The sequence below is a fragment of the Chrysemys picta genome, chromosome 2, assembly GCF_011386835.1.
Source record: "Chrysemys picta bellii isolate R12L10 chromosome 2, ASM1138683v2, whole genome shotgun sequence".
NCBI lineage: Eukaryota > Metazoa > Chordata > Testudines > Emydidae > Chrysemys > Chrysemys picta.
This window is the reverse complement of record NC_088792.1, coordinates 13642338-13664857: the sequence shown is the minus strand read 5'-3', so window position 1 is coordinate 13664857 and position 22520 is coordinate 13642338. Positions and strand designations below refer to the sequence as shown.

Genomic DNA, 22520 nt, shown 5'->3' with positions numbered 1-22520 from the left:
ATCAGAGTTCACTGGCAAAGAGTATCTTGGTTATGAGACTCTTGCTTCAGAAACATTGATAAGAATTTGTATTAGGCATGAAAACTTGGCATTGAAACCTGGTTAGACCTTGGAGTAGTGTGTTTTTTTTTTTTTTTGTCTCAACCTTAGATCATATGACAAAGAACAAACAGGGACTTTATCTCTTAGATAAGGTACTACGCGACATTAGTCAAGCAAGAGACCCTCAGATCTTCAAAGCCTTCTGCTTACCATATGTGGCATCTGAAGTGGGTACAATATTCACTTTCCCTGCCCTAGAATGCACTAGGAGAACCTCCTAAAATGTTCATGGAGTTTCCACAGACTTCAGTGGGTGAGAGATTGTGCAGCTAAAGCTTTGAGAAATTTACCCTTAAGCTGATCGCTTTGTGCTTGGCTAGTTGAAAAAAAAGAAAAAGAAGCCTGCCTACCTGCCCAAGCTCATAAAAGCTTGGTCGAGAAACCAAAAATGGACCCATTTCACTTTTTAATGATGGCCTTAGTATTGAAACTGCCTTTCTATGTAGACATCTTGTCCCCTGGTATGTTTGGCATTGCAGCTCTGGTTCACAGTCCCAGATTCTGATCTCTGATTGAAACTACTTTTAGCTTCTGATAGATGTCAGTGGAGTTACTCTGCAGTTACATACTGTGCATGTTGTAAAATTGATAACTGATTAACATATTGACATGTTATGGCATTAACAGGGTGCAGTGGCATTACTGGCACTGAGGTTTTTTCAGCCCTCCTGTTCTCCTTATTACATCTGTAAACTGGCAGTTCTTGTCACCGAAGCCCTTATCCAATACAATATAAATTATAGGCTTGTGATACTTTCATAGGAAATTGTGCTGTAATTTTCTGCAATAGAATAACATCCTGGTGCTTGCAAAATAAATTTAAAATCTTTAGTGATTATACAAAACTCTTCCTTTAATGTTCCTGATCACAAAGTAACTCACTGCTAAGCAATTTGAGGTACTGAAGTTAAAGACCTAATGTATAAATATATACACAGTGAAGCAATAATGTAAAAGAGAACATACACCATTGTTGAACAGGCGGGTTTGCTACATGTTGCTATCTTAGTGCTTCTGTTGTCTCAGGCTCTTTCACTTAAACACGATCTCTGAGGGAAAATGATGAGATCCACCTTTGGGGAAATATGGCCAGCATTTTCACCATGAGTGCCTGAAGTTTAATGTATTTACTTTGTTTTGCTGCAGACAAACCGATTGCAAAAGTATCTTGCATGACAAGAGCCTTCATTGTAAACCCTCAAACAGAAGGCCTGGTTTTCAGAGGGGTGAGCCACCTGCAATGTCTGCTGAAGTTACTGAGCACCCACGTCTCCCATTACCACCAGAAGTCCGGCTATTTAGGGATGTAAATATGGATTTAGGTGCTCAATTTTAGTCAGCCACGTCTGAAAATGTTGTCCTGTGTCTGAGTCGTTCCCCTGGCACAGCCATCTCAATGGCATGCAGTTAAAATTTGGCTTCTTAATGGGGGATCACGGACCATTTCTTAATTTCTGGGTTTACGATGCCATGCAGAATACTTTTGCCATCTGTTTGTTTGCAGTAAAACAAAGTAAGTAAACAAATGTTTGTTTTTAGACGGCCTGGGTTAAATACTGGTAAAGCTTGCAGTTTTAAATCTCATCTATGCTCTTAAACAGAATGGTGCTGGAGCTTCCAGTATTGCATTTTTAAAGATGTACCATGAGTGGTTCTTCCCCTCCACCCCCCCAATAAAGTTTTCTAACTAGATCTCGCAACATTATCAGGGTGAGGCCAGGTCATAACTTGCGTGGGAGAGGTCCAGAGGACACAGATGATTTAGGAAAAGATTTGGGTATTTCAGTAGGTGGCATTCTTCCCTCTGAGTCAGTGATGTGATAACTAAGGTCTAAGCAGTGGTTCTCAACTTTTGTATTGGTGACCCCTTTCACACAGCAAGCCTCTGAGTGCATCCCCCCTTATGAATTAAAAACTTATATATATATATATATATATACAAATACACATACGCGCTCTCTCTCTCTCATAAATGTTGGAGTGAAGCGTGGTTTGGGGTGGAGGCTGACTGCTTGCGACCCCCCCCCCCCCGTAATAACCTCATGACCCCCTGAGGGGTCCTGACCCCCCAGTTTGAGAACCCCCTGGCCTAAAGGCTTCCAAGAGAATTTGTAGGTACCTTTTAATAGAAGCTAAAGGGGGTGGGGGAACCCTCCAACATCTGAAGAAAAGTGGCGTGCTTTCTAATCTGTCTGTTCCCTTGGCACTGCACTTGTTGGTGTTTAAACTCCTGATTTGCGTTTTTAACAGGCTAGAGTACGTTTAAAAGGCTGGTGGGGAAGGTTCTTCCTGGGAAGTGTGCATTAATGCTAGCATGTGGCTCTGTGTGTTCTGCTTAGAGAATTCACCATGGCAGAAATTGAGCACTTTGTGGATCCCAGTGAGAAGTATCACCCCAAGTTCCAGAGTGTGGCAGATCTCCACATCCTCCTGTACTCCTCCAAAGCCCAGGTCAGTGGGCAGTCCGCCCACAGGATGCGTCTGGGAGATGCTGTTGAGCAGGTAATGTTACTCGCATGACCATTCGCAACTTAATTCTGTAGCATGCTTGCAGGGGTAAATTAATTCCAAACTTGTACATCAGGAGTACCTTCGTGGAGTCCAGTGGAGTTACTCCATGTGGGCACCCGTGAGATCAAAATCTGGCCTTCATCAGTACTGAAAGGACACAGTCAGGTAGCACTGTTGCATAGATTAGGCTTCCAGGTTAGTTTTTGGGAGAGGGAGCACATTAGGGGTACAAGACCTGCTAAAAGGCTGGGGGCAGCCTGAGAATCCAGACCCCCTTTTTGTATCACCTGGCACCAATACGCTGTGTGTTGGATTTGAATCCCCAAAACCCTGATTCTTCATCCGAGTGCATTAAAGAAAGAACATGACTGGTCACCTAAAAATAGACACTGAATGATATAATACAGAAACGCATTTTGACTGAAAATCCTTTAGGTTGGGGGGCCATCTTTTTGTTCTGTCTGTGCAGAGATTAGCACAATGGGGTCCGGTCCATGACTGAGGTTGATAGGCGTTACCACAGTGTAAATAACATGCACTGTTGTATCAAAGTGTACTGTTACGTCTGTACGTGTTGGAGACTTTTTGGTACAATTCCTTGTTGATACTAGATGTTAGTAACAGAACATTGGTGACTGTGTTGTATTGATGGTATGAGATGACTGGTAAACGTGGGGCGGGGTTTGTCTTGCAAATTAATACAAAAAGAACAAAACCAAACCTCTCGCAAACTGTCAAAATAATGATTAAAGCTGATTCACCAATAACTCTGCTCAAATTCCCAGCAGCCAAAATGATGCCTCTTTGGAAGGGTGGAGACAGAAGTGGTGGGAGGGAGTAAGAAAACTTTTGTACACTCTTTCCCTCTCCCCTCCTTTTCATCTTAGCCTCTACATATTTTGTTGTTTAGGGCCTGATCTGAACCCTTTGGACTCAATTTTATTTATCTGGCCCAGAACCTTTCCTCCTCAGTAAGTTCCTCCAGACCTTCTAATCCTGTTAATCGTTTTTCTTTGAACTCTCCCCATTATGCGGCCCGTGCATTGATTCCCAACTGCCTTACTGGCATTCCAAAACACCCCCTGAGGTACCTGTTGTTGAAATCCAATTTTAGAGGTGGAAAATCAAGTGCAGAGAGGCCGAATGACTCGCCCAAGGTCCCATAGCAAAGCAGAGGCAGTACTGGGAACAGAATCCAGGAGTCCTGACTCCCAGTTTCCCTGTCTTAATCGTTAAATCTTCCCTCCATAATCTACAGAGCTACACTTCTGAACTCCAGTATTTGAAGATGGCCTTTTCATACATTCCAAGACCAGAAAGAATCATTGTGATCATCTGGTTCTGACCTCCTGTATAACACACCATAGAACTTCCCCAAAGTAATTTCTAGAGCGCCTCTTTCAACAAAACATCCACTCTTGATTTAAAAATTGCCCATGATGGAGACTCCATCATAACCCTTGGTAAATTGTTCCAATGGTTAATTACTCGCACTGTTAAAAATGTACACCTTGTTTCCAATCTGAATTTATCTTGTTTCAACTTTCAGCCATTGGCTCGTGTTATACCTCTCTCTGCTAGACTGAAGAGCCCATTATCAAATATTTGTTTCTCTGGGTACAGTGCAAAGACGTGGTATGGTATTCTGCTACGTGACAAGTTCAGTAGTTTCAGTCACAATTGATGTGCTCGCAGCACTTCCATTGGGAGATTTTACTGCGCAGTACAGAGATTTTGCTGTGCTGAGCTCATGATGCAGTGGGTTTCAGAAAATGTATCTCAATTTACCACATGCTGCAGCAAGAAGTTGTCCCTCTAAAGGGAAGTACGCCTCTACCTCGATATAACGCTGTCCTCGGGAGCCAAAAAATCTTACTGCGTTATAGGTGAAACTGCGTTATATCGAACTTGCTTTGATCCGTCGGAGTGTGCAGCCCCCGCCCCGGAGCGCTGCTTTACCGCGTTATATCCGAATTCGTGTTCTATTGGGATGCGTTATATCGGGGTGGAGGTGTAGTATCTGCTCTGTCCAGTCTTTCTGAGGCAACAAAATGATGATGTGGAAATTAACGAAGTGTGTGTTTCTTTCTCTCTCTCTAGGGTGTGATCAATAACTCTGTGCTAGGTTACTTCATTGGCAGAATCTACCTCTACCTTACAAAGGTTGGTGTATCCCCGGATAAGCTGCGCTTCCGACAGCACATGGAGAACGAGATGGCTCATTATGCCTGTGACTGCTGGGATGCCGAGTCCAAAACATCCTATGTAAGTGGCAGGATTAAACCTACCAGCAGGGTCTTGAGTTGTGCTTTCCCCATGCACTGATACGTTCCTAGCCTGGCACGCCACTGGTAAGATGGTCTCCCAACTCTGTCTATTAAAACAAAGAAAGTCAACAGGTAGGTTTAAGGCTGGCTCTCCTCTCTGTTTAGCTTCATGCTCACACAACTCCACTGACGACAGTGGAGTCGCTCCTGATTTACAACTGCTGTAAGGGGAACGTGTACATCACGTGCTCCTTCTGCCCGGCGGTGAACCCTAGTCAGAGGACATAGGTGGCATGTGGATGAATTGCACCCAAGTGAGAAGAGAATTAGGCCTCTGTGGCTTCCAGCTTGTTACCCCAATAAAATCAGTGGTGGAGAAGACTACTGGAACTGTTTGCCCAAGGCAGCTTCCTTCCTGCTCCATCCCCAGCCCCCTTTGACTATGAGGGCTAAAAAAAGGACTCCCTGTTGCTGGGCCAGCTAGTGCTACAGAGCTGTTTTCCCAGGACCTCTATTCCTACTCCACCCCCGCTCCCCCTTTGCTGCTGGAAGAATTTTGTGATGTCGGGACTTAGTGTACACTGTGCTTTCCTCTGTTTGTTTGGACTTTTAAGATCTTGTGTATATATTTTTTTAAGTGACCAGGAAGGTTTGTTAAGGGTATAGCAGATGTTTAAACCCTCCTTATTGCATGTTTTTAGAGAGCTTATTGCTACTTCTAAAAATCTCGATGGCGGTCTTTATATTAGCAGTGATATTTTTGAATGGAAGCTTCTTAGGGGGCTCTCCTATTGATCAGTTATGGCGACTGGAAAGAGAAGAAGCCTCCTGTATAAGAGAATCGGATCAAATCCTTTGACGGGAATTGGGTAGGGAGAATGAGCAGCTCTCCCGTTAGAGTAAAGCCTCTCTTTGCACCTGACTAGTCTTTTCAAGTGGACGGGGTCCACTAATTCTAAGACTGCTGAAACTACTTTGAGAACTCCATGGAATTGAATCACAAGACGGGGTCAGAAGGCCGATGGGATTCTGCCAGCCATTACGAACGTAGGCCCTACCATCGCAGTGAGCTTCTCTTGGCAGATCCCTGCGAGAGGCTCCGTTGAAGTCAAGAGGGCCAAACAGGGTGGTTTTTGCATGCCCAAAGGAAGGCCCATGCAGAGCTCATTACAGGATGGGGACTTTAGGAACATAGTACCAGAAGGGACCTCCTCGATCATGGAATCCAGTCCTCTGCTTTTCTAGGGTTGGATAGATGGTTCAGTTAATTAGGAGTTTGCTTTAGTTTAAGGTATGAGTAAGGATCTCCAGGTTTGGCTCTGTGTGGGTAAAAATACAAGTGTTCTGGCTGAACATTAATCATCTCGACTCCTTATTGAAATAGCTGTGGGGTTGGCCATCAGCAATGTGTCATCACAGCCCACTAATGGATGTTGTTACTATGTGTAAGGTTGTACCAAACTTTTTTAAGCTCAAGAATCACTGGAGCTTGCCTGAATCTGAATCATCCCTTCATAGAAAAATCCAGTAGAACTGAACAGAAGGATTTCTCTGTTCCTACAGAACGTTTAAACCAACTTACAGAATTGTGTAGCAGCGGTATAATTCTACAGGATGGTTTAAAAATTCTGTAGAAGGGTTATCATTGTCTGGTATGTCTAATAGGTTTTTCTGTCATACCCTATTGGTTTCCTCCCTGTGAAATTCTGTAGGACTTTCCTGCATGGAATGTGTTGGAGCATAGGGATGTTTCCTGTACACACACCCACACTGAAGAAGAGCTTTGTATAAGCACGAAAGCATCTCTCTCACCAACAGAAGCTGGTTCAATAAAATGCATTACCTCACCCCCCCTTGTGTCTCGAATATTCTGGGGCCAACACGGATACAGCAACACTGCATGCAGCACATCTAGACGTACCCAAGCAAGCTTTGAGCTAGCTAGCTCAAATAACAATAGCAGTGAAGCTGCACAAGCCTGCCCGGGATCCTGATACGTACTTGAATGGCTAGCCTGTGCTGCAGTGGTATCTGGGCTATCTTCCGAGCCTGCTTGGGTATGTCTGCACGTGCTGCATGCACGCCTCTGATTGCAAATTAGACATGCCCTTGGAGTCCTTCTCTTGCCAATTGGAATTTCATGCAAGCAGGTTTTGACTGCATGTACATTTACACACATACACACACACACACACACACACACACACACCAGAATGAATGGAGAAGACCAACGCACCTTGTCTCATGCATGGCCACACTGTAAACCAAACAGCTCATTGGTTTTGCTAAAACGATTTGGAATTCATGGGCAGTGCTTCATGCAGATTAATTCGTTTACAGACTCTTCCTTTCCACAGATATGAACGTATGCAAGGAAATGCTTCAGTCAGTTGTGACTCGTGTTACTTAGCAGCTCTTAAGCGTGGGTCTTTGTAAAGAGGCGAGTTGGTTACTCTGCCCCAAGCTCCTGAAGTGATAAAATGCCCAGTGATACCCAGTTACTCAGCCCATCTCATGCATGCTGATGTGAATGTAAAAAACGTACGCTGTTACCCAGGTCCTCAGCTGGCGTAAGTCTGTGTAGTTCCACCAGTCTCGCTAGAGAACCTGGCCCTGCATGTATATGCACCTTGTATTTTTTTACCTAGCTGGTTACTTCTCGAAGCAAACAGAGGGCCATTCGGATTAGGGAGGAGCTGGTGGAACTAATGCTGCTTATCATAACAGAGCTAATTAGGTAGAAAAACCAGCCCTGGGAGCATGGTGGGCTTAGGGGCAAACAAACATGTTTGATGGTTAAGCGAACAAAAAGACAGACTGTTAAAAGCTTCCACTTTTGCTTTTCTAGGGTTGGATTGAGATTGTTGGTTGTGCTGATCGCGCCTGCTATGACCTCTCCTGCCACGCCAGAGCCACCAAAGTTCCTCTTGTCGCTGAGAAGCTTCTGAAAGAACCGATATCCTTTGTGAATAAAATAGTTCTCCCTAAAGCTAGGTAGCATCTGAAACGGAAATGTCCTAAGGCCCCTGCAGGTCTGTTCAAAGTTAGACTTTTGAGTGAGTGCCCTGGTCCACACTAACCCCCCACTTCGAACTAAGAGACGCAACTTCAGCTACGTGAATAACGTAGCTGAAGTCCAGACGTGGCAGGCAGGCTCCCCTGTCGACTCCGCGTACTCCTCTCGCGGAGCAGGAGTACCGGCGTCGACAGCGAGCACTTCCAGGATTGATTTATCGCGTCTAGACAAGATGCGATAAATCGATCCCAGAAGATAGATTGCTTACCGCCGGACCTGGAGGTAAGTATAGATGTACCCAGTGTCTAGATTAATACAGGAGACCTTGATGCTCATAGCAGTGTAAAGAATATCTTTGGGGCTGACCCAGCAAAGACTTCAGCATATGAGTAACTTTACTCAGGTGAGTAAAGGAAATACAGGCCAAAGTTTGTTTCCTGGGTTCTTGTTTTCAATTTGTTTGTTTTTCATAAACACAGTTTAAACATTACACAAGTTACTTGAAAAGAACTTTGGAGCATTTAAAGAAGGGTGTGAACCCATTAAAAGGTAAGCGGGTGTGGTCTGCTCAGAGGATTCAATCTGCCAGGTTCTCCGCTGGCTCAGAACCCCTGATTTCCTGCCCCTCTTTGTCCCCTTCAGGGGGTTGGGAGGGACTGCTTCCCAGATTGCCCTGGTACCCGTCCGGCACGTTTCCACTGAGGTGGTGAGCCGCAACTGGCTCTGGGTCGGTGGGGAAGGCCTGGTGGGCCTATTCTTGAAGATAGTATATTAGATTCTGTTCTTGGGTGCACCAGTGTAAATCTGGAGTAACTACACTGAAGCAATTGGTGTCACTCCAGATTACTTGGGTGTCACTCCAGATTACTTGGGTGTAACTGAAATGAGAAACCAGCCCAGTGTGTAAAAGTTTTATTCTCGCTCTAATAGCGACCATATTAGCTGCATGTATATGCTGATCTAAAGTACTGATAGGGACTGTTTACTTCCTGCTCTGAGGTAAGTTACTCAAACCGGTGTCAGCACTGAATAAGATACAATGACAAAACATGGACCCAGATTCTGTAGGTGCTGCAGTAATTACATTTGTTACCCAGTATGAACTAATGAAAGTGTCAGGTCACAGTGTCCTCTGAGCTCGATTTCCTTAACTGCTCTGTACAAAACAGCCAATGTTGTTCAGTTTGAGGCAAATAAGGGAGCCATTGGCAAGGCCTACAAGAAGGATGCGAAGCTGGTGCTGGAATACCTTTCCATCTGCGACGAATGTTACATCAGCGAGATGGAGAAGCTGCTGAATGAGAAAGGGTGAGAAGGCACCGGGTCTGGGGCTGAATAAGATTTTCTTAGCAATTACCTATGCCAGGGAGACCCAAAAAGCCGCTTGAGTAATCTCAGTGCATCCCGCACCAGCCTTGCCAGTAACTGAAGGCTGTGATAAAATGCATCATCTGCAGTTTTTGCTGCTGGTGGCTCAGCCAAGAGTCAATTCTTCACTGATGGACAGAATACAGTTACATGTCCATATTAGGGTGATGTGCGTTTATGCTTTGGTTTAAGAGGTATGTGCGTTTACATGCAAACTAGGTGCAGCCTGCTGGCTCTTGGCAAGCTGCCCTTTGTGTCCCGTAGGAGCCAGTCCTGCAAGGTCCCGAATGTCACCTATGAGGGGGGTGAGAACCCTCAGCTCCCACTGAGTTTGCTGGGAGAGGAGGCTGTTCAGTGACTTGTGGGTTGGGGCTCATGAATTGGCCAGCTCTGACAAAGGCAGTCAGGTCTATTTCGAAATAGACGTTCACATGGGAATGATTCGTGCCCAGTATGGGTTGGTTCATCAGTAGGCTCATAAGAATAAGAAAATGAGACTGGCCAGACTGGGTGAGATCAATGGTCCACCTAGCCCAGTATCCTGACAGAGGCCAGTGCCAGAGGCTTCAAAGGGAATGAACAGAACAGGGCAATTATCAAGTGATCCATCCCCTGTCATCCAGTTCCAGCATCTGGCAAACAGAGGCTTGTCCAACTATCATTTGGTAAAACACCAGTGGGAGTAGCCCAGGTGGCAGCAGTCAGTCTGACTTTAGGTGCCGTTTGGATTGTTGCGGTGCTAGAGAACTTTGAATATGGAGCGGCCGGGCACAGCCACGGTTAAGTAGGTTTTCCAGTTGGTGAGTTCGGATTCTCCGCCTGACTTCAAAAATGCTTCGTTACATTTCCGAGCAGTGTTAGCTTAAAAAAATAAAGCTGTTGCTCCTATGTTATTTGAAATAGCTTGTGCAGAACAAGTCCAATGGAGTAACTGATACACTGTGCGTTTTCCCCCTCCCCCCACCGTATTAGAGCCAATTTGTTTTTTTTAAGTGTTTTGAGTGTCAAAGTAACCAAAGTGCAAGAAAAACAGTACTTGTAATACATCCAAACCAGGCCTACGAGACTGAGAAATTATCACTGGGTGCATTGGTCCTACAGAAGTCCAAACCAGAAGCAGGTTAACCCAGTTCCTTAACCCTCCAATTTGAGCATTTTTCAGTGTACGTAGCTTTTACCACAAATGATGGCAGTAGTCCAAACTCGACTCCCTGATATAGCCACATTCAGGATGTGCCTCTATAAACGTAATCTCCTCTGGGAAATAGGTCTCGATGCAGGCAGCTTGGCACGTAGCCTTTCGTAAATGCACCCATTCCTGTATTACGCTGGCTCCTGGAAGCCGTCAGTTTAGTATACCTGAGACGCCACTACTGATTCACCAGCACGGGTGCACTCAGCCGGCTGTATGCTGAAGTGCCTGTGGTTAGACCTGTTTTACGGATGGTTAAGTTCAGATGACTCTCTTCTGTAGGCGGCTGCCATACAAAATGAGGCAGAGTTTGTACTGCAGCAGCAATTTACCAGCTGGAAGTTTAATAAAATAAATCTTCACTGTTTGGGAACGGGATATTTAGGGCCGGGTTGACATCAGTGGGAATTCTGCCTGACAGGACAGCTCAGGGGTCAGGAAGGGATTTGCTCCCCCTCCCCAATGTATTTTGGGGTGTTTGTGGGTTTTTTTAAATCTCCTTCTAAAGCATCAGGGATGGCCATGGCTGGACATGGGACATTGGGTGGGGAAGGCCAAGGCTCTGAGGTGGCACCATGCAGTCTCTCAGGTGCTTGGCTGCCTGGTTGTTGCTCAGATGCTAAGGGTATAACTGAGCGCCATATGTGGGGTTGGGAGGGAATTTTCACAGCACAGGTCAGATTGGCAGTGACCTAAGGGTTTTTGTTGTTGTTGACTTCTTCTGCAGCATGTGGGTGCAGGTCCCTTGCCAGGATTATCTGGCTGTATCTCACTCATTTCCCTGCCATAGCGGGGGCCTCAGACTGGTCCCTCCTATTCTCTGCCTGTGGCACATGTCTAGTCTCCTATGGGCTGTAATAACTTGGCGTAAGTTAGGTTGTTGAGTTTAATGTGTGGGTGGTGTGGTGGTGGTGACCTGTGCTATACAGGAGGTCAGATCAGTTGATCTGGTCATCCCTTCTGGCCCTAGACTCAGACTCTGTTACTGATTTGGCCCTCTAGCAGCTGTGGGTTAACTTTTTTGTGCGCCTTGAGAGAGCAACACCAAAAGCTGTAGGAATCAGTCAAAAATGGATTTTGGCCCATCCACTTTAACAGATCAAAAATATCTTTGATTTTTCCAATTCCCATGCAGAGGTCAGGTACTTGCCATCAGAACGAAATTGACACAAAGTATGTGTTTGTTACAATACATGAAAAGTCTGTAGTGAGTGAATGAATGTCTGGTTGTCTTGTAATTAATTTTTCTTTTTATGTATTTCAACCTGGAACCCTTCCATATTGTAATTGAATTTGCTCCTGGCTATTAACCACATTGCTTTTATGTTAAATTTTATTTTACAACAATAATAAAAATGCTAGATTAAAAACCTTGAGTATTTAAAAAAAATGAGACATGCTACATGTTTCTTCCTTTGATCCCTGGAGTTTGAGCTGACTTTTCCGTATAGCCCCCAAACCAGTTTTTCTTTATTTTAAAAAAAAAAAGTTTAAACCAGCGAAACCACCTAAGGGAAAGTGACATAACTAGTTTTGTTGACTAATACTAAAGCCCTGGTATTTTCTTTACAGGGAATTCACTGTTGAAACTGAAGGGAAAACATTTAAATTAACAAAGGACATGGTCAGTGTGAAGAGATTCCAGAAAACACTGCATGGTAACTTTTATTTACTTTTTAATCTTAGAGATGGGAAGCTGATCACAATACATTTTGAATGCAGGAGAGTTAAGCGAATCTGAAAGTTGTGGCCAAAATGTTGAGACTTGGGTGCATAAAATTAAGCACCTAAACCAGTATATAGGTTCCTAGGTAAGTGGCTCAATCCCAGAGGTGCTGAGAATCTGCTGCTTTCATTGACTTCAATGGAAGCACCTTGGTCAATCAAGCCGTTTTTATTACGATGCCTAAGTTTAGGTGCCAAGCTTTGTGGCTAATGGCTTTTTAAGAAATGTTCCTCTGTTTTCAGATGAATTATTTCTTTTCAGGATAAGTTCCAGCACAGGATCAAAGTTGATCAGACAATTATTTATAGGATTCTGTCTTATAAAAGAATCACTTTCTGTAATTAACAGTAGACAGACGGTCTTCTATCTATGGTACTTACATGGCCCCCGTTGCCACTATAGGTGAGGCACTCACAATGTTCAATGTGTTTAGCCTCATAACATCCCTGTGAGGTACGGCAGTGCTATTCTCCCCATTTTACAGATGGGGACTGAGGCCCAGAGAGTCTTAAGTGACTAGAGCTGGTTGGAAAAATTCCCCCAAAACATTTTTTCATTGTTTGCTGATTCATCAAAATGTTTCGCGAAACTGTTCAATTTTGACAGACTTCCGACACAACCCAGGCTTGGTCTCCTGCCAGCTCTCCCACCTGGGCCCGCGGCTCCAGGATGGCTCGCCATGAGGATGGCCTCAGAGTCGGGGATCCCTGGGCTTCCGAACTCTGGGGGCAGCTGGCTCCTCAGTCTGCTCTAGGAGTTGTGGAGCTGTGAGTGTCTCAGCTCCCAGCTCCTCAGCAGCCCACCATGAGATGGGCTGCGGCAGGGCCTGTGCTCCCAGGGCCTCCAGGCTCCTGATTCCCCACCAAGCTGAAGATAAGAGTTTGGTCACTTTCACTGCTGTCATTCCGTGATGGACAGTAGTGAACACTGACAGTCGTGTCAGTTTTAGTCAGAAGCTTCCAGGGTGCCTGGTCTCACTGCAAGCGGGGGGCTGGGGATCCCAGGAGGCATATGTCACTTTGGAAATACCATGCGTCTGAAAGGAAATATTGCAGGGTTTCAGTTCTGCAACATTTTTAGAGGATTTGGCTTCGTCCCAATTTTTCCAAAATCTTGACAACTTTTGTGGAAGTGAACTTTGTTTTGCCAGCCAGTTCTATTAATGACTTGACCGAGGTCACGTGGGAAGTCTGTGGTCGGGTTAGAAATTTAACCCATTTTCTAACCCAGAGATCCAGGTAAGCATCCTAACCACTGGACCATTATCCTTCCTCACCTTTTTCTTTATCATTTAAGAGCCAGTCCTGCAAGATTCTAGGTGCTTCTGTTAGGTGCAGAGCATCCTTAACTCTTACTCCACCTCAGAGGCATACGCAGTCTGCAGGCATTAGCAAGGTCTCTAAGTGCCTGTCAGTCAGTGATAGAAAGTAATTACACTCGTCGTCCATCTCCGTTTTACTATCTCACAGCAGTCAGTTGGTGTTTTGGTTGCTGGTCACTTAATTTGTATGTGTACAGACTCCGAGTTCATCTTATCCAGGGCTGGAAGGGGAGGCATAGCCAGAGTGAAGGAATCTAATGTTCTGTATTCACGTTCCATAGGGCTATGCTCTGAGAAACAAATTAAAAATGGCGTAAGATGTGCTGTAAATATAATCCCGGAGGGAGAAGGTTTTTGTGACAAAGTGGCTGGCAGAGCAGAACTGGCCTATTTCACAGAAGAGTTATTTTTCTAACCAGTGAAGATGGGAACATGAGGCTAGTACCTCAGAAATGGCTTTTCAGCATCTAAGGGCTTGTCTATACTTACCGCGCTGGTTCGGCGGCAGGCAATTGAACTTCTGGGTTCGATTTATCGCGTCTTGTCTGGACGCGATAAATCGAACTCAGAAGTGCTCCCCGTCGACTCCGGTAATCCTGCTCGCTGCGAGGAGTACGCGGAGTCGACGGGGGAGCTTGCCTGCCGGGTGTGGACCGCGGTAAGTTCGAAGTAAGGTACATCGACTTCAGCTACGTTATTCACGTAGCTGAAGTTGCGTACCTTACTTCGATTTGGGGGTTTAGTGTAGACCAAGCCTAAACAAAATAACATTGTCGCTTAGTTTCTAGAACCAGCTTATGCGTCTAACAAATTGTAGCGTCTCAATTTGGCTGCCACGGCTTTTTTTGAAATGCTGTGCCGTCTTTAGCCAGGGCAGGCGTTAGTTGGGCTAGGCTGTGAAAGCTCCTATACAATCAAAGAACGGTGCTTTTGTAAACTGCCTTTCTAATGCAATGTGTTTTGTGCTCTAGTGGAAGAAATAGTCCCGAATGTGATTGAGCCCTCATTCGGAATTGGAAGGATCATGTATACAGTGTTTGAACACACATTCCATGTCCGGGAGGGAGATGAACAACGAACGGTGAGCCTTCACGTGCCTTTGGGTTGGTTGAGAAGCAGCTGTGGGGTTTGATTCCATAAACTCGCACCACCAGATACAGCTGTGGGATTTAAATTAGACAGTGAAATACACAGCAGATATGGGAAAACCCTGTTAGGTCACCTAGTTCCTCTCCCTACCAGGGCAGGTGCGAATTGTGCCCAGGCACTTACAATGATCTGGGACGGTTTGCACTCGAAGCTCCTACTGTTCTACTTCGGAGGGGAGAACTTTTCCCTGTGGACTGAAACTTGGCAGGTCTCCTGCTAGGGGAGTGAAGTCCTTTTAAATGATTTGTCTGTGCTCTTTCACAGTCTCAGTACCATGCAGGCAGCCTCACAATCCTGGCTTGGGAGACCTCCCTGCAGCTGAGGTCAGAGGGAAAGAGTGCATGTTCTATGTCAGACTGTGGTGGTGTCATTGATGCCCACACTGCAATCCAAAGAGCACTCTCTGATGGTCCATGGAGAGCTATCTAGCGCCTGGTGCCAGCTCCCTTTCCTTGTTTCCCACTGCTAAATTGCTTTTAAAGAAGCTACATTCCTTTTCCAGCTGAGGTTGCTACTGTGATGGGATTACAAGTGGGCGGGTGGAGAGAGGAAGAAATGGTCTGTTATCTAGTCTCCTTGCTAAGATGTGATCCACCTGTACAAATACTTGGGTGCCTGCGCTGTGTGCAGTAGGAAGGGATGGGATGAGGTGGAGTAAGATGAGAGCATGAAGGCTGGGGAAAGAATCTTACTCTCAATTCTCCTCCCGTTGGAACGTTTTTTTTTTTTGTTAACTTTGTTAATAATGAACTAAATCTTAGCAGAACGGTTTACAGGGATGCTCCCTACCTTAATCAAGTCTCTGTTTGACTTGGAGAGGGGGTGTGCTAGATCCTAACCACCACCATCGAAGGAGATGCATTGGGACTAAATATTTTAGGCCCCCCCACACCTTCATTTTCAGGTGTTTCGGGTGAAGCACGCCTTTACCTCTGCCACGTCAATGATTTACAGAGGGCCAGCTCCACAGCTGGAAGAAATTGGCCCAGCTCTGCGGATTTCACTGGAGCTGTGCTGACTTACCCCAGCTAAGAACCTGGCCCAAATTGTAGCTGCTTAATAATTAAATTGGCGTGTGTTTGTTTTGACTCTGTTTGTGTAGTTCTTCAGCTTCCCTGCTGTTGTAGCGCCCTTCAAATGCTCTGTCCTTCCTCTGAGCCAGAATCAGGAATTCATGCCTTTCGTCAAGGAGCTATGTGAGTAAATGCAGCGCCGCGGATACCACTTTTCTTTTTCAGGAAGATAGGAAAGACCCAAGAGTAGGGTCTTTTCACGTTGCTTGTTTATGCCAAAGGTAGTTGCACACACCTGAGGTAGAGGGAACTCCAAAGCTTTCAGCAGCTTCTGTCATTTGAGATCTCCACATTGATATGAGCCAGCCTTGCAAATTTGTCATATAAACGTATCAGCTTAGGCACAAAATCTGCTCCTTTGCTCTTTACCGTGAGTCCTGATGAAAAAACTATTATTTACGTGCATGTCAAAAAAGTGACCCACCCTGCCCGTGTAATGGCTGTGGTGAGTAGTGTGTTTATTGCTTAGGGCAGGGCAGGAGCCCAGACTGCTGCGTTCTGTTCCCAGCTCGGCCACTCGCTTGCCACGTAGCCTCTGAATAAAACCCAGACCTCCTTGTGCCCAGTCCTGGGCTTTAGTTTCAAAGGTAGTCCTTCCCCTCTGGGTATGTCAAAGCACTTTGCAAAGTGATACAGAGAGCACAGTAGCGATTGCTGTGTAAGTCAGTGGGACGGCCGCGATGTTAGAATCAGGGCTTGCTTGGAGCTTTTTGTTTTCAGCTCTTTGAGATAACCTGTCTGGGCCCAGACACCGAGGTGAACCGGTTCTTCAATTAGTGTTTCGCTGCTGACCTATAATGTCAGGCTTGAGAGACCTGTGATTCAGTGTCTTCTTTCAGAAGAGACTTAGCAACCATAGAGTGCTAACCCTGCACTGTAGTGTCTGCATGGTGCATGGGTATGAGCCTGAACCCTTGTGTGGGCCTCAAACCCAAAACCTTCTGTCAAAATAGTCACTTTTTACTTTCTAGCCCCCAAATGCACAGAGTCTCCCCCCCCAAAATTATTACTAATACTGTACCCGAATTGCGCTAGGTGCTTTATAGGCATAGAATAAAGACCAATCCTTACCCTGAAGAGCTTAAAACATAAGGGCCAGAATCTCCCACCCTTGCTTCGTGGGCAGCCCCACTGACCTCAGTGGGACTGACTGCAGCCAGGTGGCGACACTGCACCCTGTGTGAACAACTTCCAGTTAAGAGTTGGGCCGAGCAGCAAATAACCGGCTTCGGGAGTGGTTGTGGGTCCGCCTTGCCGGGACAGTAATGCCTGTCCATTGGTACTCCCCTCCCCCTTTTCTGTTTATCACCCTGTGGTTCTGTGTCCTTCCGATCCTCCAGCCCGGCCAGGCTGTTGCTAACCCTGGGACTCTCCGCTTCTTCCAGCTGAGGCGCTCGCTAGGAACGGCATCTCCCACAAAGTGGACGATTCCTCCGGGTCCATTGGCCGGCGCTACGCCAGGACCGACGAGATCGGTGTGGCTTTTGGCATCACGATAGACTTTGACACGGTGAACAAGGTGCCTCACACAGCCACTCTAAGGGACCGTGACTCCATGCGGCAGATACGAGCTGAGGTAAAATTCCTGCACGTGTGTGAGGGAAGGAGTTAAATGTATTTAACTAGAGCAGGGGCTGGGCCTGCTGCCTCTGAACCTGTGGGCGTACTGGCCTTGCTGGGACCCGTGTAGGGCTCTTCATGTACGAGCCGTGTGTTCTGAAGGTGAGGGGGTATTGCCCACCAGCCTGCCAGTGAAATGAACAGAGGAGTTGCTTTCAATAGCCAGAGGGAGAGGTTACCCCAAAGAAACCTTGAGTCGTTTAGGCCCCTGCTAGAAGGCCGACCCGCTCACTGTGAACGTGGGCCATTGTGGGTGTAGTTGCTGACTTGTGTATGTAGCGCTAAGCTGTCCTCCAGACAATCCTGTGGTGACCTGTCACTGTTGTTGGGGGGAAGTAGGCCTCCGTGAGGCCTCAGCATGATGTCTCTGCAGGCCGTTTTGCAGGCTGTTCAGTGAGCTGTGACATACAAGTGACTATCTTGGACCCTCTCCTTCTGGTGAACTAACCCCTGTGGCCTCTTGAGGCGCTTTAAAAGCCCAGTTTTCACTTGCTCAGATAGACTTTTTCAAGTGACAGCTGATCTGACTGTCAGAGTTACTGGGCTGGCCCCTCTCTGGTCTCTGAGTGCAGACCTCTGAGCTCTTGGGTGTCTTGCCCTTGCTTCTCTCAGGGAGGAATCTCTCAGTCCTTGCACTCAGGCCAGGACCTGGGTACACCGCCCTGTGTACATCAGCCACTTATCGCCCTGCAGGTCCGACTGGGTTTCAGGCACCTGCATTTAGTGATAGTGACCAGCAGCATTTTTGAAATGCAGGACTTTTATTCAGCACTTGGAACAAAGCATTAGAGAAAAAAGATTTTCAAACAGCCAACACACACAACTAGTCTAATCTTAAACCCTTAGTTTGTGGTGAAATTTATCTACATTGGGAGATTTACCAGCAGACCTATACCAGTATAACTCTAGCAGTGAAACTATGCCAGTATAGTTCTGCTGGTAAATTTCCCTGTGTAGACAAGCCCTTAATTACACAGGACGACTTCTCAAAGTACAGGAGCAGAACAGAACCAATGTACATTCTCCCAGCAAGCCCAAATTTTCCTGTCTCTCTCTGGGAGTCTGTCTGGGTCTCTCAGGGTTGGTCTACACTGCAGATGCTACAGGGGCGCGGCTGTGCCACTGTAGCGCCATGGTGCAAACACTTGCTACAGCGACAGAAGGGGGTTTTCCATCCCTGCAGTGATTCCAGCCCCTTGAGAGGCAGTAGCTAGGCTGACAGAAGAATTCTTCCATCTACCTAACCTTGTCTATACCGGGGCTTAGCTTGGCTTAACTACCTCTCTCTAGGTCGATCTAGGGTTTAGGTGTAGACCAGACCTGGGGGGCTGTCTGACCCACCACCTAAATAATAATATATGGAGATACACCTATCTCATAGAACTGGAAAGGACCTTAAAAGGTTGAGTCCAGCCCCCTGCCTTCACTAGCAGGACCAAATACTGATTTTTTGCCCCAGATCCCTAAATGGCCCCCTCAAGGATTGAACTCACAACCCTGGGTTTAGCAGACCAATGCTCAAGCCACTGAGCTATCCTTCCTGCCCCCACCTGTTCAAAGTGGTTTGGATGCTGCCCAGGAGAGTGGGCGAAAGCCATTCAAGCTATTTGCTCTTAATAATCCTTAGTGCAAGCTGTTAAGTGGCTTTTAGAAAGGGTCTCCTCCCCCTTTCCTGAGGTGGGTAGGCTCAGCTCCCCAGACTGCCCCCGTGATGAAATATCCACCCCCCCCGACATGGCACAGACACACCTGAGACAGCTGCAGCAAATACTGCTAATCATTCAAGAGCATTCAGGCCATGGTCACCGTGACATCCTTGGGATTCTCCAGAAGGAAGGGAGCCAAAATGGTGGCCCCAGATGATGTGGGGGACACTAGTGCTCCTGCAGTGGAGGAGTCTCCTGTTGGTCACATGCCTAAAGGGGACGGCTCAGCATGCATTGTGAAGAGCAATCGCTTGATGGGCTCTCATACAGGCAGCACTGTAGCCGTTCTGGGCCTGATCCAAAGTCCACTGAAGACACTGGAATGACCCACATTGATGTCAATGGACGCTGGCCCCAGTGTGACTAGTATGTCTGATTTTTTTTCCCATTGACCCTTCAATCAATTCATACATGGTCTCAGTGACTCTTAAACTCTGAGCACACAGTCACGATAGCAGAGAGAAAACTCAGCAGGTCCTGAGGCAGCCTCTGTTTGTACTCATGTTACATTGCCCCAGGGCCTGTCAAAATCCCCTGCTTGCAGGTTCATTTGGACCTGTCCCAGAGTGTTGTGTGACATTGCCATGTGTCACTGTGCTCCGCCCAAGTGATGGCTGCATTTCACTAGTGAATCTCCATGCTATGAGTAGCTGATCAATATTCGCTATGGTGAAAAGTGATCTAGAATTAAAATGCCCTGTTGCTTGGAGACACGACCACTTGATGTCCCAGAGTTTGAGGCAGAGTTTATGGCTGTAAAAATATTACATGAAAATGTTGGACAGATCTGCTCTTGTCAGATGGTAACAGTTGATCATGTGGCAGTATTTGTAATACAGTGCTAAACATTATCCATGTACGCCAGTGGCTCTCAAACTTTTTTTTTACTGGTGATCCCTTTCACATAGCAAGTCTCTGAGTGTGACCCCCCCCCCTTTAAATTAAAAACACTTTTTAATATATTTAACACTATTATAAATGCTGGAGGCAAAGCAGGGTTTAGGATGGAGGCTGACAGCTCGCACACCCCCCCCCCATAATAACCTCACGACCCCCTGAGGGGTCCTGACCCCTAGTTTGAGAACCTCTGATGTACATGTACGATGAAAGAAATCAACTTGGTGGTTGTGTGGTCTCATGTCTTGCCTCTTTCTGTGCACTTTCCTCCCAGGTCTCTGAACTTCCTACCATAATCCGTGACCTGGCAAATGGCTGCCTAACTTGGGCTGACGTGGAGGCAAAGTATCCACTCTTTGAGGGACAAGAGACTGGCAAAAAGGAGACAATAGAGGAAGATAATTACCTGAAATAAGCCCCATATGATGTCCACTTTTTACTGTTCATGTTAATATGAAATAAACTATCATGTGTATTATTCAAAGCTGCATTGTTTGTGCACCCAGGGACTATGTTTTTTCCTCAATTGCTGCCTGATTTTAACTTTAAACTGAAATAACAGCAATTAAAGGTGTTATGAATAAAAAAGCCATTGCATTTGCTTGCTTTTCCGTGTTTGTGCGGCCTTGTACTTTGAGACCTTTGACTTTATCAACCGCTTGTTTGGTTAGTTCTTGTGGGTCCAAATGCGAATTGTGGGTGTATAAAAGAAGGCTGGTCCAGTCGTTAGACATGGGTTCAAGCCCCTGCTCTACTATAGATTCCAGTGTGATTTTGGACAAGTTCCTCTGTACCTCACTTCCCCCTCTGTAAAATGGGGTTGTGAGGATAAATACATTAAAGTATGAGGCACTCGGATATTATGGGGGATGTAAGTACCTCAGATAGACACAGTTGTGGGCTAAATTTGGCCTTGTGTCCAGAAGGAACTCCTTCACCCTTTCTGGAGAGAGAAATACAACAATCTATTGGGTTGTTGGCAGGAGTGGTTATTTCTGAAACTTCATGGAATGCCGAGTAGCCTCAAGCCACAAAGCCTAACCTCTAATAGCCGTGCTTTGCACTCTCCAGCTGGAGAACTTGACATGCTTTGTGTCTCCGGTTAAGTGGCATTACTCCTGCTAGCCTTGCACAACCGACCCCGCTAAGCAAGAGAGTTGGATTGGTCCTTGTACAAGAGAGGGCTTGGTTTGCCCCGATTGACGTGAATGGCAACACTCCTGTTTGACTTCAGCAGCACAGGGTTGGGTGCTCACAGCATGGTTTACTAAGTGTCAGTTGCACCTGTCCAGCCCCATTGATAGTAATAAGGCGGCACAGATGTCAGAGGCCTGCAGAACCATTACCCTTGCGGACGAAGCCCAAAAGGGAAATAAATCCGCTTGGCTGATGGAGAACAAGCAGAGTGCAGCCCTGGCAGTTAGTAAACATCTTTTCACGTGTAAACTCAGCCGGGCCAGAAACTTCCCATCCCTCAAATACTTCTAAGAGAGTGAAATTTTGTCATCCTCAAGTAGGGCCAAAAAATGAACCTTAAAAAATATTCGCAAACTGAAACAGAACTTTTTGTTTCAGGTCAATCAAAACATCAGTTTGATTTCACCTTTTTTTTTCTTCTTCTTCTTCTTCCATTTCAGTCTAGTTAGCTTACATTTTGAAACAAGAAGTCATTAGACCAGAAGTCTAATTAGACCATCATTAGACCATCAGGGATGGTCTAGACAGTATTTGGTCCTGCCATGCGGGCAGGGGACTGGACTCGATGACCTCTCGAGGTCCCTTCCAGTCCTAGAATCTATGAATCTATAAGTTTTCATTTAAAAAATGTCAAAACACACACTTTGACAACTGAAATTTTTCAACATTTTTTTGTTTTGGAAATTTGTCAAAACGGACCCTGTTGCTAAACAAACTCAGGTTTGACAAAACAATATCTGATGAAAGGATTTGTGGGAAAAATTCCCGAACAGCTCTGTAAAGCAAGCACATGTGACATGGCAACTGTCATAGGGCAGTGAGCATAGAACCGCACAATGCCATTGTAACGAAGTGCGGCTCTGCTCTGAAAACCCACCCTGATAATCTTCCTCTCCTCTAATACCAACACCCCGAGACAAGTCGGCACTTCAAGCTACTGTTGCTCAGCCTATGGGTCACAAACAGGCTTCAGATGGTTGCAACTACCCTGCCCTTCTCATACTGCTAAACACCTGAGAGGCCTTAGTAGGAAAAAGGCAGAGAACCAGAGCTCTAAACCGCCCATTATCCATCTACACCAGGTTCACTTCAGCAGAGACGGACATCAGAATTCCACCCTTCGAATGACATTGGCTGAGCAGAGACTCCCCTTATTGACAGCGATATACAGATGCACTCCACCAATTTCTGAGTCGATGCAGCAGATCGAAGGCCATTCGCACCATTCGCACAGATTGCGTGCCACTGACTGCACAAATAGCATACGCTGCAGCTGGTATGATGCCCTGAGACTGTGACAGTGAGACACTACCCTGGAAAGGGCAAAGGTTAGTGCAGTGACAGACTATGGTGTGTGAGACAGGAAGTTACTTTA

The 22520-nt window shown here is 46.1% G+C and overlaps 1 protein-coding gene across 2 annotated transcripts in view; it reads left to right on the top strand.

The window, feature by feature from the left end:
- GARS1 (glycyl-tRNA synthetase 1) overlaps window positions 1-20536 on the top strand; it is a 38671-nt gene extending 18135 nt beyond the window's left edge. The window contains exons 9-17 of one of the 2 annotated variants that reach the window (XM_065582679.1): window positions 2442-2604; window positions 4714-4878; window positions 7729-7836; window positions 9059-9204; window positions 12029-12114; window positions 14475-14584; window positions 15755-15848; window positions 17111-17301; window positions 20223-20536. In XM_065582679.1, coding sequence (XP_065438751.1) covers window positions 2442-2604; window positions 4714-4878; window positions 7729-7836; window positions 9059-9204; window positions 12029-12114; window positions 14475-14584; window positions 15755-15848; window positions 17111-17301; window positions 20223-20363 — 1204 coding nt within the window. In that variant the 3' untranslated portion in view covers window positions 20364-20536. Of the gene's footprint in view, window positions 1-2441; window positions 2605-4713; window positions 4879-7728; window positions 7842-9058; window positions 9205-12028; window positions 12115-14474; window positions 14585-15754; window positions 15849-17110; window positions 17302-20222 lie in introns of both variants that reach the window. The other variant, XM_065582678.1, reaches the window with a different exon arrangement.
- Window positions 20537-22520: the final 1984 nt, after the last annotated feature.